General features: G+C 31.6%; 1 protein-coding gene across 2 annotated transcripts; it reads left to right on the forward strand.

The window, feature by feature from the left end:
- Nucleotides 1-399: 399 nt before the first annotated feature.
- Nucleotides 400-7,356, forward strand: LOC118029117 (BRASSINOSTEROID INSENSITIVE 1-associated receptor kinase 1). Of its 2 annotated transcripts, none has more exons than XM_035032942.2 (11): nucleotides 400-771; nucleotides 854-990; nucleotides 1,087-1,158; nucleotides 1,703-1,846; nucleotides 2,515-2,586; nucleotides 2,698-2,769; nucleotides 2,861-2,937; nucleotides 3,126-3,254; nucleotides 3,359-3,700; nucleotides 4,432-4,826; nucleotides 6,743-7,356. In XM_035032942.2, exons 1-11 carry the CDS (start codon nucleotides 763-765, stop codon nucleotides 7,055-7,057), a joined length of 1,764 nt encoding a protein of 587 aa, XP_034888833.1. In that variant the 5' UTR covers nucleotides 400-762; the 3' UTR covers nucleotides 7,058-7,356. The 2 variants fall into 2 exon arrangements, with proteins under 2 accessions (XP_034888833.1, XP_034888827.1); XM_035032936.2 differs by having other exon boundaries at nucleotides 401-771; nucleotides 858-990.
- Nucleotides 7,357-14,368: the final 7,012 nt, after the last annotated feature.

The following is a 14,368-nucleotide window of genomic DNA, read 5'->3' on the forward strand; positions in this document are numbered from 1 at the left end:
TTATTATTATTATTAAATCTAATTTAATTCTGTAAATTTATTCGAGACCCAATTTTACTATTATTTTATCTGAGTTGGATATTAAAAAAATTAAATTGAATTTGTGTGATAAGATTTAAATTATATTTAAAAGTGTTATAATAGTTAATTTTTAAAGTGATTTTGACTTGACAATACATCAAAATATTTTTTTTTTTGAAATTATTTTTAATATTATTATATTAAAATGATCTACAAATATAAAAAATTTAAAATTTAGGGACGTAAAAGAATAATTAAAGATGGAAGAAAGGATAGGAAATTTCATTCGAGCATGTAGTGCATTCCAAATGGGTAAGTGACACATGGTGTCTTTGACCAAGACAAACCCCCTCGGCCTCCAAACCGTAGATCATTGAATATATATACACACACACTCTCTCTCTCTCAGCGAACTCTTCTCATATTGTCAATCCAACTCTCCATTTTTTTCCCCTGTTTTTGGCTTACCCACTCCACACGAGCCATCTCTCTCACCAAACACACTGAAAATCAACTCCCCATCTTGCTAAAAAGTAAAATTTCCCATCTTGGACCTCAAAACTAGAGATTGTAGGGATTTGGGTTTGGGTCAACGGGTTCGGTTCTTGAACTATTACAAAGTCAAGGTAGTGTAAAGAAATGAAATAATTTGGGGTTCCACAAAGAAGGAAAAAGGGATGTGGGAGATCTGGAGCTCGGCTTTCTTTTTGCTGTTTCATTTGGTGTTAAGGGTATCCGGTAATGCAGAAGGTATGCCTTTCTTTTCTTGTCTTGTTGTTTGTTGTAGTACATATATACTGGAAAAATAATAACATGGTTTTGTGTTGGCAAGACAGGCGATGCCTTGAATGCATTAAGGACGAATTTTCTTGATCCGGGTAATGTTCTTCAGAGTTGGGATCCTACTCTTGTCAATCCTTGCACCTGGTTTCATGTTACATGCAATAGTGAAAATAGCGTCACGCGTGTGTAAGTTTGTTTATGGAGTTAAGATAGTGTTAAATTTAGTTGATGATGGCGGCTACTATTGCTGTTAATGTAACAACATGCTAATTTTACTTTCAGTGATCTTGGAAATGCAAATCTATCTGGTCCACTGGTTACACAACTTGGTAACCTACCGAATTTGCAATACTTGTAAGTCTTCTTTGTTTGATTGGTTCGATTGCTCATAAGTAGAGTGTGTAGAAGTATGGTTCACCTCATTGATTGTGCACAAGTAGCGTGTATAGAAGTATGACTGGTTATGTTGTGCCTATCAAAATTGAAAAGAGAGAGGAAAAGGAGTCAGCAAATACCCATACTGATTTTCTATCACCATTGAGCCCACTTTGCGCAATTTCCACCTGAAAACAAGCTATCTAAATCTACTTGAATGTCTTGATTCTAGACATGATCTTACTGATTGGTGTCTGAATACCAAGGCTTTAAAGGGGCAAATCGTAGACTCTCTGCACACAGTTTTGTATATCTATAATTTAGAAACCTTCTGACATTAGTTATATACATGTGGGAATTTTTTCCAACACAAATTCCTAGTGGCAATTGATAGACGAGTTACATCACCTGGAATTGAAATTTTATATTTTTTAAAACAGGCTTTTGTTGAAACCCTGCCCCTTCTTCTTTTTTTTTTTTTTTTGTCATTGAATCACAATTAGTAATGAAGTTCTTTTGACAGGGAACTTTACAGCAATAACATAACTGGAAACATTCCAGATGAGCTTGGGAATCTGACAAACTTGGTGAGCTTGGATCTTTACTTGAACAATTTAAGCGGTCAGATTCCAAAGACGTTGGGCCAGCTTCAGAAACTCCGGTTCTTGTATGTAACCATGCCTTCCATCCAATATTTCTGTAAAGCTTGGAACTAGTTTGCTCTGTCTTTTATATTTTCATGGAAGTTTGCTGTGTGTGTATTGGCAGTAGGCCTTACATGGTTGTTCTTTATGTGGCAATGTGAAATGAAGATAAATATTTTTCTGTCTTTTATCATAAAAGTTTCCTTCACTCACTGAAGAAGCGACAAGGGTTGAAGTAATGCATATGCTGACAGTAATTGTTCGTACAGTTTTTTATGAAAATGGTAATAACAAATGGATATAAATGTTTATGTTTTGGATGTACACTTTACATGCTTGCTCTTTTTGTGCCAATATGGGATGGAGATTATTTTGTTTTGCTACTTTTACCACTATGAGTTTCTTGCCACTTACACAATTTCACTAAAGAAGAGACGGGGCAAAGTAATGGATATCTGCACTTGACATTTTCTTCTGATAAATCTGATTAGACATTTTGTTGATAAGCAAGACATACCCTGACAATTTGTACTTCGGGTGATAGTAAGTGCCATCTAGAAATCTGGCTTTGCACATCTAGTAGTGCATAAAGTTTATTCTGTATTTTTCCTGGCTGTTTTGTTTAAATATTGTTTTTGCGTTGTCAATGTCATTGAGATTCAGAACATGACTTTTCTGTTCTGTCAAATAGGCGTCTCAACAACAACACCTTGTCGGGACCAATTCCAATGAATTTAACTACGGTTAACACCTTGCAAGTCCTGTGAGTATTATTTTTCTGATGAAAGTATTTTCATTATCATGAATAGGTGTGTCCTTAATTTCCCCAGGTTCCAAATATTGCTCAAATGAAAACATATTGCCATTTGTGCAGGGATCTTTCTAACAACAAACTAACAGGAAATATTCCTGTCAATGGCTCATTCTCTTTATTCACACCTATAAGGTTTGTTGCAAGTAATTCTATTTTTTAGTGTCATTTTGGTGGTTGTAGATGACACAGTACCTGCGTTACTAACCTCCGCATTTGTTTGCAGTTTTGCCAATAATAAACTGAATCCTCTTCCAGCTTCTCCGCCACCTTCTCTTACTCCACCATCGGGTCCTTCTAATGGTCAGTTACAATGTCAACTTTTTATTTACTTATTTAACCAAAAGAGGGAAGGGGTTGAGAGGGGTTAAGATAAGTGCCTCTGTCTGGGGTTGGATTTTGAATCTTAGTAGGTCTCTTTCATTTGAAAATGTTTGTTGTTCTGGGTATTCCCGAAGCATGGTAAAGTCTTGAAATATCATTTGCAATAGGGAATAGTGCCATTGGAGCTATTGCTGGAGGAGTTGCTGCTGGTGCTGCTCTGCTGTTTGCTGGCCCTGCAATTGTACTTGCTTATTGGCGTCGTAGAAAACCACAGGACCATTTCTTTGATGTACCTGGTCAGTTTTTTTTTTTTTTTTTTTGAAGGAGAGGTCTTATTTAATCATAGCTGAAATTTCACCTGTTTAGAATGCGTTTTCACTTCCTTTACAATTATGTGCAGCTGAAGAGGACCCAGAAGTTCATCTTGGACAGCTTAAAAGGTTTTCTCTGCGTGAGCTACAAGTTGCAACTGACAATTTTAGTCACAAAAACATTTTGGGCAGAGGTGGATTTGGAAAGGTTTATAAAGGACGTTTAGCTGATGGTTCTCTAGCAGCTGTTAAAAGACTGAAAGAGGAGCGCACCCAGGGAGGGGAACTGCAGTTTCAGACAGAAGTTGAGATGATCAGCATGGCTGTGCATCGAAATTTGCTTCGTCTACGAGGATTTTGCATGACTCCAACTGAGCGGTTGCTTGTTTATCCTTTTATGGTTAATGGAAGTGTAGCATCATGTTTAAGAGGTATTGCTACCAGCAATTTGTTTGCTATATTTGTCTCTTGTTGTTATGTAATTTATAAGTGATTCATTTTCCACGTGCCAATCCTCTTAGATTCTTTCCCTTAAGGTAGCTTTAAATTTTTCATATAATTTTGTGATATCATGTCCAAATTCGGGTTGACCAAGGATTTCAATCTTAAATCTTAACAATAGTTTATTTTCAAGTCCAATTTGAACAGAAACCTCAATTCTCCAATTGCAATTCCTAATTTTGCATTTTGGTCCCCCTGTTTAATGCCCCTTCAGTCTCCTCTTCAGTCTGCAGGGATTTTGTGTTTCTTCGGTATACATTCCACGGTAAAAAAAAATGCTTGAGAGACCATCTCAAAAAAGTTTGAATATGCAACCCTCATTTGTACCCAGAAGTTCTTAATTACTATTTAACAGCTATAAAACAGAGAGAATATAAAGAATGGACATGATTATTTTATCATCCTGTGTGCTGTATATTGTGGTTATTCTTTTTTTTTATTGATAAGATTCTCCTTTTTGTGCCAAACAAAAAAGAAAAATAAACTCCAATTCTATGTGTTATATATAACATTTAGCATCATGAAAGAAAAGAAGTTGGCAAAAATTTTAGAAGTTTGTATTCTGGCTCTATTTGTAGCAAATTATTAAGCTTTCTAATAACTCGAAGGCTGGTTTTACTAATTATCATTTGTTCTATTTCAAACTGATGCATTATTGCAGAGCGTCCAGAATCACAACCACCTCTTGATTGGCCAAAAAGGAAGCGAATTGCATTAGGATCTGCCCGAGGGCTGGCTTATTTGCATGATCATTGTGATCCGAAGATTATTCACCGTGATGTGAAAGCTGCAAATATATTGTTAGATGAGGAATTTGAAGCAGTTGTTGGAGATTTTGGGTTGGCAAAACTCATGGATTACAAAGATACTCATGTTACTACTGCAGTACGTGGTACAATAGGGCATATAGCACCTGAGTACCTATCAACAGGAAAGTCTTCAGAGAAGACTGATGTTTTTGGGTATGGAGTCATGCTTCTTGAACTTATTACTGGACAAAGGGCTTTCGATCTTGCTCGGCTTGCAAACGATGACGATGTGATGTTACTTGATTGGGTATGTAGTCACTTCATTCCCTCCTGTGTTCTTACATTAAAAGTTTGATGACATCAAAAGGTAGTGAATGTTCTAGGATTGTTCATCATTTGTTGGGATTTCCATTATTGCTGCATGTGGTGAAGGAAAATGTGATGCAGGCGACAAAAGGATCAAATTTGTGTCTTTTAATAATTTTAGAATGCAGCTGGAAAATTGTTCAGGTCTAGGTCAGGAAGGCTCGTTCTACACAGGGGTTAGCCTCTCTCATTACATAATTATAATTGAGAAACTATAATCACTATGACACTAGGCTAACTCTACATTTGTAGGTTTTATTTCTCTTTAGTATTTATTTTATTAGTCCTAAAGTTATTTCTATTCTAAACAAGAATAGTTTTGTTGGTGGTTTAGCAGTCTAATCCCTTGTTGGATTAGGAAAGGAGCTTGTTAAGTCAATTAAGTATCATGCTTGTAATGCTCTATCTTCAAAATCAGTTTAGGACTGAAATTCCAGCAAATTCGCTTTTGATTGTGTGATGCAATCCTCTTAGGTGTGCCTTCTAAAAACCTTGGGTGAGAAGCTTAGGTTTTTCTTCCTCAAGTGACTCCCAGAATCGTACCCTACACCATCTACAATTTCCAGCAAACAAACACCATCAAACTAGATTTAAAACACTCACTAATAATCCCCAAACAACCTGCTTTCCTAACTTTACCAACTCTACAACAATTACTCATCAAAGCTTCAGCCTACATACCTTTGAAAGAGTCTCTACAAACAATATCAGAACAGCCACCTAAGCTGTACAATGTCAATATGAAGAAATCAAATTAAAGTGAATCAGTACATATTTGCACAAATAGGATGCGTTTGCTTTGTTGTTTAGTATATCAAATGGTTTCTAGCTAGTAAATGACCCCTTCGCATTTGGCATAATTGACTCAGTTTGCAACTAGCTTGATTTTTATGAAGTTAAAAGTTTGTCAGGGCAATGTCTATTTGTAATCTATTCAAGGAGGTAGGTAGGTAATGGGCTCAACTATTAGCTTGGGGCAAGGGAAGCAGTGCCTGAGGGGGCAATAGATTGCTTATCTCAAAATTTAAAGGGAGAAATTGGATTTAATAGCAATTGGAATTAAAAGTCCAATTTTTTCTTTTTTGTTGGGATGAAATTTTAAACGTACCTCAAATGTTCGACCCCACTCATTATTGGAAGTTCCATTAATAACATTATTGGAAGTTCCATTAATAATAATAATAAAAAAAAACTCATTGATATTGAAGGAAAAAAGGCTGTAACAAGGAAACATTTGGTTTGGTGTAAAAAAGTTAGTCTTACACTTGTATATTAGTCAGTGTTACTCTAGCAGTCTTGTTTACTGTCATTACTGAGTAGTTGGGCTTCCAGCTCTATATAAGAATGGACCTAGGTGATTGTTTTTAGCTGCCGTGGACGCTTATTTCCAGCCTAAGAATAACTCTGTGCTAATTAAAGAAACTATTGTATATGCTAATTCTGGGTGATTTAGACAACAATGTACTGGTTATGGGAGATGGATTGGTACTTGGAACAGAAATTTTCACAGGTTAGGAAGCACCCTTTTGGCCTTCGTATTGGACATACATTCATAGGATGACAACTGATGCTAAAAAGAGGTGCATTTTGCTTTTGGTAGTTTCTGGACTGGGTGGCTGGTAGCAGCTAGCTGTGCATGTTCGTTTGGGTATTCTATTTGTACTTTCATATGTGTTGATCGTTTGCGGGGCTTGCGAAAGAGGTGCTAAGATATCTACCTCCTAGGCTCCTAGCATTGTCATTCACGCGTTGGCAAAGCGTCATCAGTCATTTACATTTCCATGTTTGCTATCTAGGTTGCCCAATCATCAAAGAAAGTGGCTTCCTTTGTGTCTAACTTCATTTCTGAAACTTCAGGTGAAGGGACTTCTAAAAGATAAGAAGTTGGAGACGCTGGTTGATGCTGATCTGCAGGGAATTTACACCGATGATGAGGTTGAGCAACTGATCCAAGTTGCTCTACTGTGTACACAGAGCTCCCCAATGGAACGACCCAAGATGTCAGAGGTGGTCAGAATGCTGGAAGGGGATGGATTGGCGGAGAGATGGGAGGAATGGCAGAAAGAGGAGATTTTCCGTCAAGAGTTTAACCACACTCACCACCCAAACACTAACTGGATCGTAGACTCCTCATCCCACATCCCTCCAGATGAATTGTCTGGACCCAGATGATCCTCCCTTTTTTAGGGCACCATGGAAGTCTCCTCAAGAGCTATTGTGTTTGAAAGTGATATCAACCATTGTGCATAAACTGTTTTTACCATTTACCTTTCCTTTCTTTTCAATGTCTAGTTTTATATCTTATATTGAAGTTTCTGGCTGCTGTAATTTCTATAGGGAGATATGAAAGTTAAGCTGCCATCAAACACGGCAGGAAGGGGCCATGGAAGCACCCATATCACTTTTAAGTATTATAGAGATTTAGTCAAAGATTGTTACAGGAATAAATAGAATCATATTTTTCTTCTCTACTCAGGGTAACAACACAGCAATTTCCATCAAAAGAAGGCACTCTTCTTTCTCACTATCTTTATATATATATATATGAAAAGAAAAGAAACTATATGATAAACGACACAAGTGTTTTTGACCCCATAAAAAAAATATTTATTTAAATGGGAATGAAGAAAATAATGAAAGAAATAAAATTTCAAAAAAAAAAGATAAGAAAAGGAGTATCGATTTTATCATCAAACAATTTCTTACGTCAATTTTATCTTTGAACTCTCAAAAATCCTCAATTAAAAACTTAATACATTTTTTTAATTTTCATCCATATCTCCATTCATATTGTAATTTAATTTAAAGAAATGATAACATTATTTAAGAAACTTAACGTGCTTCATTGAATAATATTAATAAATATTTTAATTAAGAAATCAAAACAATTTAGAGGTAAAATTGATATAAAAATAATTTTAGTGTAAGATTAATAAAAAGTGATGTATTTGTGATTTGCCTAACTTAGTTTTAAAAAACGAGGAACAGATACTAAGCCTCCACCACACCCATCAATCAAAACATTGAAACAACTAATACCATCAACTAGATTATTTGTCATTTATATATATATAAAAATATACAAGTGTTAATTGTAAATTCAAAATATAATGCATATTTGGATGATATTTTTTTTTAATATTGATACGATAATATATTGAATGATGTTTGTTTTTAATTGTTGTGATAACAACATAATAAATTTATACGGGTTAACATGTCAAATTTTTTATTTCAATGATGAGACTGTGATAACTTTATAGAAAACAAATTATGAAAGCCAATTTTTAATTAATATAATATTGAAAGATAAAATTAAAAAAATATATTAAATTAAAAAAAAAATAAAAACAAATTGGGTCAACCCGTCAAATTAGCAACTTAGATCATGAGATCGAGATAACCTTATAGGAAAAAAAAAATCAGGCCCAATTTCTAACAAATTCAATGTTGAATGATAAAATCCAAAACAAGTAATTAAAAAAAAAAAAGCAATACAAGTCAACCTAGGCCAACCTTTTAAGCTCATGACTCAGGTTATAGGATCGAAATAACTTCATAAAAATCAAATAAAAAAATTACAAAACTTCATTTATAATAGATTCAATGTTCAAGATTGAAATCAAGAGAAAAAACAAAAACTAAATTCATGAGATCATGATAACTCTATAAAAAAACAAATATAAATATCAATTCCCAAATAATCTAATATTAAAATATGAGATTAAGAAAACTAAATAAAAAAAGAAAAAGATTCAGTTGTTGGAGTGTGAAATTAAAAAATATATATTTTATAAAGCCCCGCATAAACTTAGGATTAAAAGTAATGAGACCTTAAAGGGTAATTGAAACTCAAAATGAAAATAAATGAATAGATGATGAAATTAATAATAAAGGTGATGTGTAATGAATGAGATTCTCCATAAATAAATTTAAAGGTGTAATTGAATTTAAAATGAGAATTATAAATTTTAGTTTAAAATTTGTCATAATGGAAAAAACAGTGACGACAAAAACAATGGATAGAAGAATTAGAAAAATTTTAAATAAATATGTTCTGAAAATGAGCAAATAATTTTTTGAGATTATGATAGAAATGAGAAAATAAAAAATAATAAAGAACTATATGAAAAAGTATTGATGTAAAGTAGACTAAAAATCAGTAATGTTATTATGAAACATTAATAAGTCAAAAAATAAAATAAATAATAAAAAATATATTTTTTTGAAATAAATATATTGTCCCTAGTACCTAGTGGAATGATTGATATGATATATATAAGGATTTGATAAGAAAATTCAGATTTTTTATACAAAATCATAAACTAACCTTTTTTATATACTATCATGCATAACTTTTAATATAATTTTTGGATTAAGCTAAAACTTTTCTTGAAGTCTCAAAACATTTTTTTTTTTTATTAAGTCAGGCAAAATTCAGTAAGGTCTTATGATTTAGGTTGGAAACTGGGTTTTTCACATGAAAATCACCTAAAAGGTTAAATAAAAGGTAAAATTATAATTAGAAGAAAAATATTATCTTCTTGCTATAAGAACAATAGCCTAGCAGTTCTTAAAGAGGAGAAGGAGGGTTACTAATTTTTCCACCAAATTTTAAGAGAAAATTATCTTTTTCTTTTTTATTTGTAATGTAATATATAGATTTAAGCATTTACTTCAAGGGAAAACAATATCTAAATTGATTTGGGAGGCAAAGATCAAAGGGAGTGAAAATTGTTGAGAGAGAAAGCTTAAAGCCTAGAGAGAAGAAGAATTGGGGGGGGGGGGACTTGTTTAAAGGCTTGTTTAAATCCATTCTAGATGTCTTGAATAAGTGTTCTTACTGCTTATTTCTTGTTTATGATGAGTAATTGGAGAAATTGATATTGGTTAGTAAACTTGAAAATGAAAGGGAAGGAAACCCTTGTCTGAATTTTTAAATTCATTAAAGGAAGAGAATCTATTTGAAATTCTTGGTTCTAATGGTGATTTAATTGATGTGTAAATGTAGAAAGCATGTATAAATGGAGTTTGGTTTCAAAAGCATGAAGAAAATTTTAATAGGAAAGAAAAGCATATTAGTAAAAAATGGTGATTTGAATTGGTTTAGATTCTTTAGACTAGAACTGTGTTAAATGAATTGATGTGTTTTAATGTGTAGTATAGTTGTTTTTTTAGAAGGAATTGTGAGGGGGGAAATTAAAGAAACAAATCCATGGATTATCTATGTCTAAGGTTCAATCAAAGAGGGAAAATATTGGAATCTTCCAAAGTAATTGTTTTAGTTGTGTTTAACCATGAATGAAGAAGTTGATTTTGATTGGTTTTGGGATGAAAATGAAGTAAGACCATGTATGTTAGATTGTTAAATGAACTTGTTTAAGATGAACCTTTATAGGAAAATTGAAAGAAAAACCAAAGGATAAAGTAAAGCTAGTTTCGGCCTAACATTAAAAAAAAAAAAAAAAAAAGGGAAGAGAAATGAAAGTAAAAGGAGCTTATAGTGTGTTAAATGCTTTCATGAAGTTGAAACGAATTTGTTAAAAGTAATTGTAATAGATAATTTACAAGGAAAACCTAAGAACATTAAATGTGTAGTTTCAACCATATTTGAAAAATAATGGGAAATGGGCTTCTGGGTGGTTCAATGCGTTGAAACATTTCTTAAAAAAAAAAAAAAAAAAACCTTGAATTGGAACATGTTAGAAAGATTTTTAAATAAGGGAATGAGAGTATATGCTTTGGAAAATTAAATGTTAGCTTTGGCTTAAAATGCATAATAAAAAGAAAAGGAAGGATAGAAGTCATCATAGATTATTATTATTAAGTGTGGAATTTGGCTAAATTAGGTGCATGGATGTTAATTGTTGTGTTTATTTCATGATTGTGTGTTAATAGATTATTATACCTAGAGTAAATAGTAGAATTGGGGTTTTATAAATGATAAGAACAATGAAAAGTATGGATGTATATTGAGCTTTGTGAATTTATTTTTTATTAATTCATTAAATGAGAATTGAGATGAGGTTCCCAAGATAATTTTATGTGTTTTAAATAGCTTGTAATCCTATAGATACAGGAGATATTACTAGAGTTACACACTTTGCAAGTAAGTGTTTGTTACCTCGTTCTATTTTAAAAAATTGTACTTTCTTTAGCCTTGTTTTATTAATGTGCATTAGTACAAATTGTGTTGAAAATAGAAATGGCATGAATTAACTCGTAAGAGGAAAATATTGCATGACTTGATTTAAATAAAAGTTGAGAATTTATTGTAAAGGGAGTTCTCAATTCTATTCAAATATAATTACCTATTCATTTAAAGACCAATAATATTTATGGACACATGGATGTCTAATACTTAGTATATCATAATGGCGGTAGGTAAGAAAATGAATATCGATGTTGATTAATAATTTTGACGGACACAAAGGATGTTTAATACTTAGTAAACCATAAAGGTGGTAGCTAAAAAAATGATTATCGATGTTGATTGATAATGTTGATGGATACAAAGGATGTCTGATATTTGGTATATCATAATAGCAATAGCTAAGAAAATGAATATCGATATTGGTCGATAATGTCGATGAACATAAAAGATGTCTGGTACTTAATAAACTGTAATGACGGTAGCTAAGAAAATAAATATCAATGTTGACGAACATAGAGGATGTTCGATACTTAGTATACTATAATGGAGGTAGTTGAAGAAATAAATATCAATGTTGATCAATAATGTTGACAGACACAAAAGATGTTTAATGATTAGTATACTATAATGGTGGTGGCTAAGGAGATGGTTATTGATATTTATTGATGAACTTCACGGCCATGACAAAGAAAAAAAAATGTGTTCTAATACTTAGTGACCATGTTCATGGTAACTAAAGAGATGGGTAAAAGGCTTTTTTATTTCACGTGGATGATTACTGGCATGAAGAATAGATGTCTTAATCATCTGTATTAACAATAATTAAGGGGATAGGTGTAGGGTTTGTCAGAGTTATTGGCAACCATAAGGTTTAGCCAGAATTAAATAGTATCATTGATCATGGTAGTTTAAAGTTGTACTGGATAACTGGAAGGTATAACCAATTATGCAAGATTGTTGATGTGTGAAATAAAAATTATAGAAAATATAATAGTTGTGGGTTATATTAAAAATCATGAAAAAGGAATGAAACATGAAAAGAAAAAACCAGAAAATAAAATTAAAATATAAAAAGGAAAAGAAGTAGAATGTGGAATGACCTGAATGAAAGATTCAGATTTGACTTCAAAATGAAGAAGATTTGACTAGTGATATTAATATAGAATCTATTTAGGTAGTCAACATTTGATAATGGTAACTAATTATACTAGATTACTGTATTTTGAAATGACATTGGAATGCAATTCATAAGATGTTTTTAGACAACTTATGATATGAGTTAGAGTATTGTTATGGAGATAGCAATAGGATGCTTTCAAATGTTGTGTTAGGCAGCATATATATGGAGATTTTAATGATAACAATGATAGTAAGTTATGGAAAATAAGGGATTAGTTAAACAATGTGGTAAGGTGCATGTGAGCTATTTTAATAACAAAAACTTGGTACATTTAAGAACTGTTAAGGTAGTTCTAGCATGTTAGAGTGATAGCTGAATTGACAACTTAAAAGTGATAGGTAATGAGTAAATTGGAAAACTCTAGATGCTGAAAAAAGTAAGAATATGTGAAACCATGACTTGGCAAGAATATGAACACCATGACTGAAAAACAGGTAAATGTACAACTGTTTGTTAAATAGAAGATTGGTAAGTATATGAAGATGTAAATAAACAGTTACATATTACATTGATAAATATGAAATGCTAAAGTTATAACTAATTAAGTTAACATATAGATAAGAGATTAAGGTACTAATAGTTATAGTTTTGAAATTGGTATGAAATTATCCATTATGGTGATTAGGTTTTCAAAAGTATCCATGATGAAAGTTTGGTATAGGTTTACCTCTTTTCTTAGTTTGGTTCATGGGGTGGTACCATGGGATAGATTTATAATCTACCTCAAAGTTAAAAATTAAAGATATAGTCTAGAAGGGAAAGTTTCTGAGATGAAGGTTAGATAAGAAATTGCCTTCAAATTTCAAATGAGAATTTAAGTAAAGAGTTGTTAAAGAGCATAAGTGAAGATCAAGGGGAAAATACAAATAAAAATATGCTTATTGAGGCATGGAATGAAATATGAGGTCAATGGACCTATATGACGTTACATGTGATGCGTGAAGAATTAGTAAAGTTTACTATTTAGTAAAGTTTATAGATACCTGGATCTGTCTTATAAGTTCTTCAGATAAAAAACTTAAATAAATATGTTATGATTGCAAGGTTTTCTTACTCTTCTTCACAAGTCAACAATTAAACTTATTGGACGACTAGTGTTTAGGAGATTTGGTAAGATAGTGGATGTAATAAATAATGAATTAGGTTGGAAAGTAGTTTAATGAAAGCTAGTGAACATGTATTTGTAAAATGTTCTCAAATTGATCATTTATGTAATTTAAAAAGTATTAGCTTAATATGTGTAATAAATGTTGTCATATGATTATTTTTTTTGTTTGTTTGTTTGAGCGGCTAGAGGCCCATTGTGGGAATGAATTATTGTATAGATAGGAATTAAAATTTCCTTAATTTTCTATCCTGGTTTTTAAGAAAAGAGAAGAATTGTTAATGATCCGAATAGAAAAAAATTTTGCTGAAATTTTAATAGAATTGTTAATAACAAGTTAAGGATTGAAAATACAATAGTAAAAAAACAATGATGATTTTACGAGAGTAATTCAAGAAAAAAAATATTTTGTTTTTCACATAAGTTCAAGGCTCAAAAACTTTTATAATTGCAGATTGTTACATATTCAATTAAAAAAGAATTCAAAAAATAAATCAAGTCAACTCGGGTTAACTTACCAAACCCGAGACTCGGGTTATGAGATTGGAATAATCTCATAGAAAGCAAATTTAAAAAAAAAATATGAAGTCTAATTAAAAAAAAAATAAAGTAAAAAAGGACCAAAAAATAAATAGAGTCAACTCAAGCCAACTTTTTAAACCTGTAACTCAGGTCATGAGATCGGAATAACCTTATAAAAAGTAAATTGAAAAAGAATTTATAAGTTCAATTTTCAACCAATCCAATATTAAATGATAAAATTAAAAAAATTAAAAAAACAGCAAAAAAATCACCCAAATTAACCTGGTTAACTTGTTAAACTGACGATCTAGATTATAAAATCGAAATAAATTCATAGAAAGCAATTGAAAAAAAATAAAACCTCACTTTCAATAAATTTAATGTTGAAGTTGAAAAACAAATTCATGAAATTAGTATATAACCCAACAAAAAAAAATTGAAAAATATTATGACACAATCCTTTCAATGAAATTAAAAGAAAAATTAGAGAAAAAAAAATGGGTTGGTAAAGGGTTAAAAAAA

Source organism: Populus alba, chromosome 3 (assembly GCF_005239225.2).
Source record: "Populus alba chromosome 3, ASM523922v2, whole genome shotgun sequence".
NCBI classification, from domain to species: Eukaryota; Viridiplantae; Streptophyta; class Magnoliopsida; order Malpighiales; family Salicaceae; genus Populus; species Populus alba.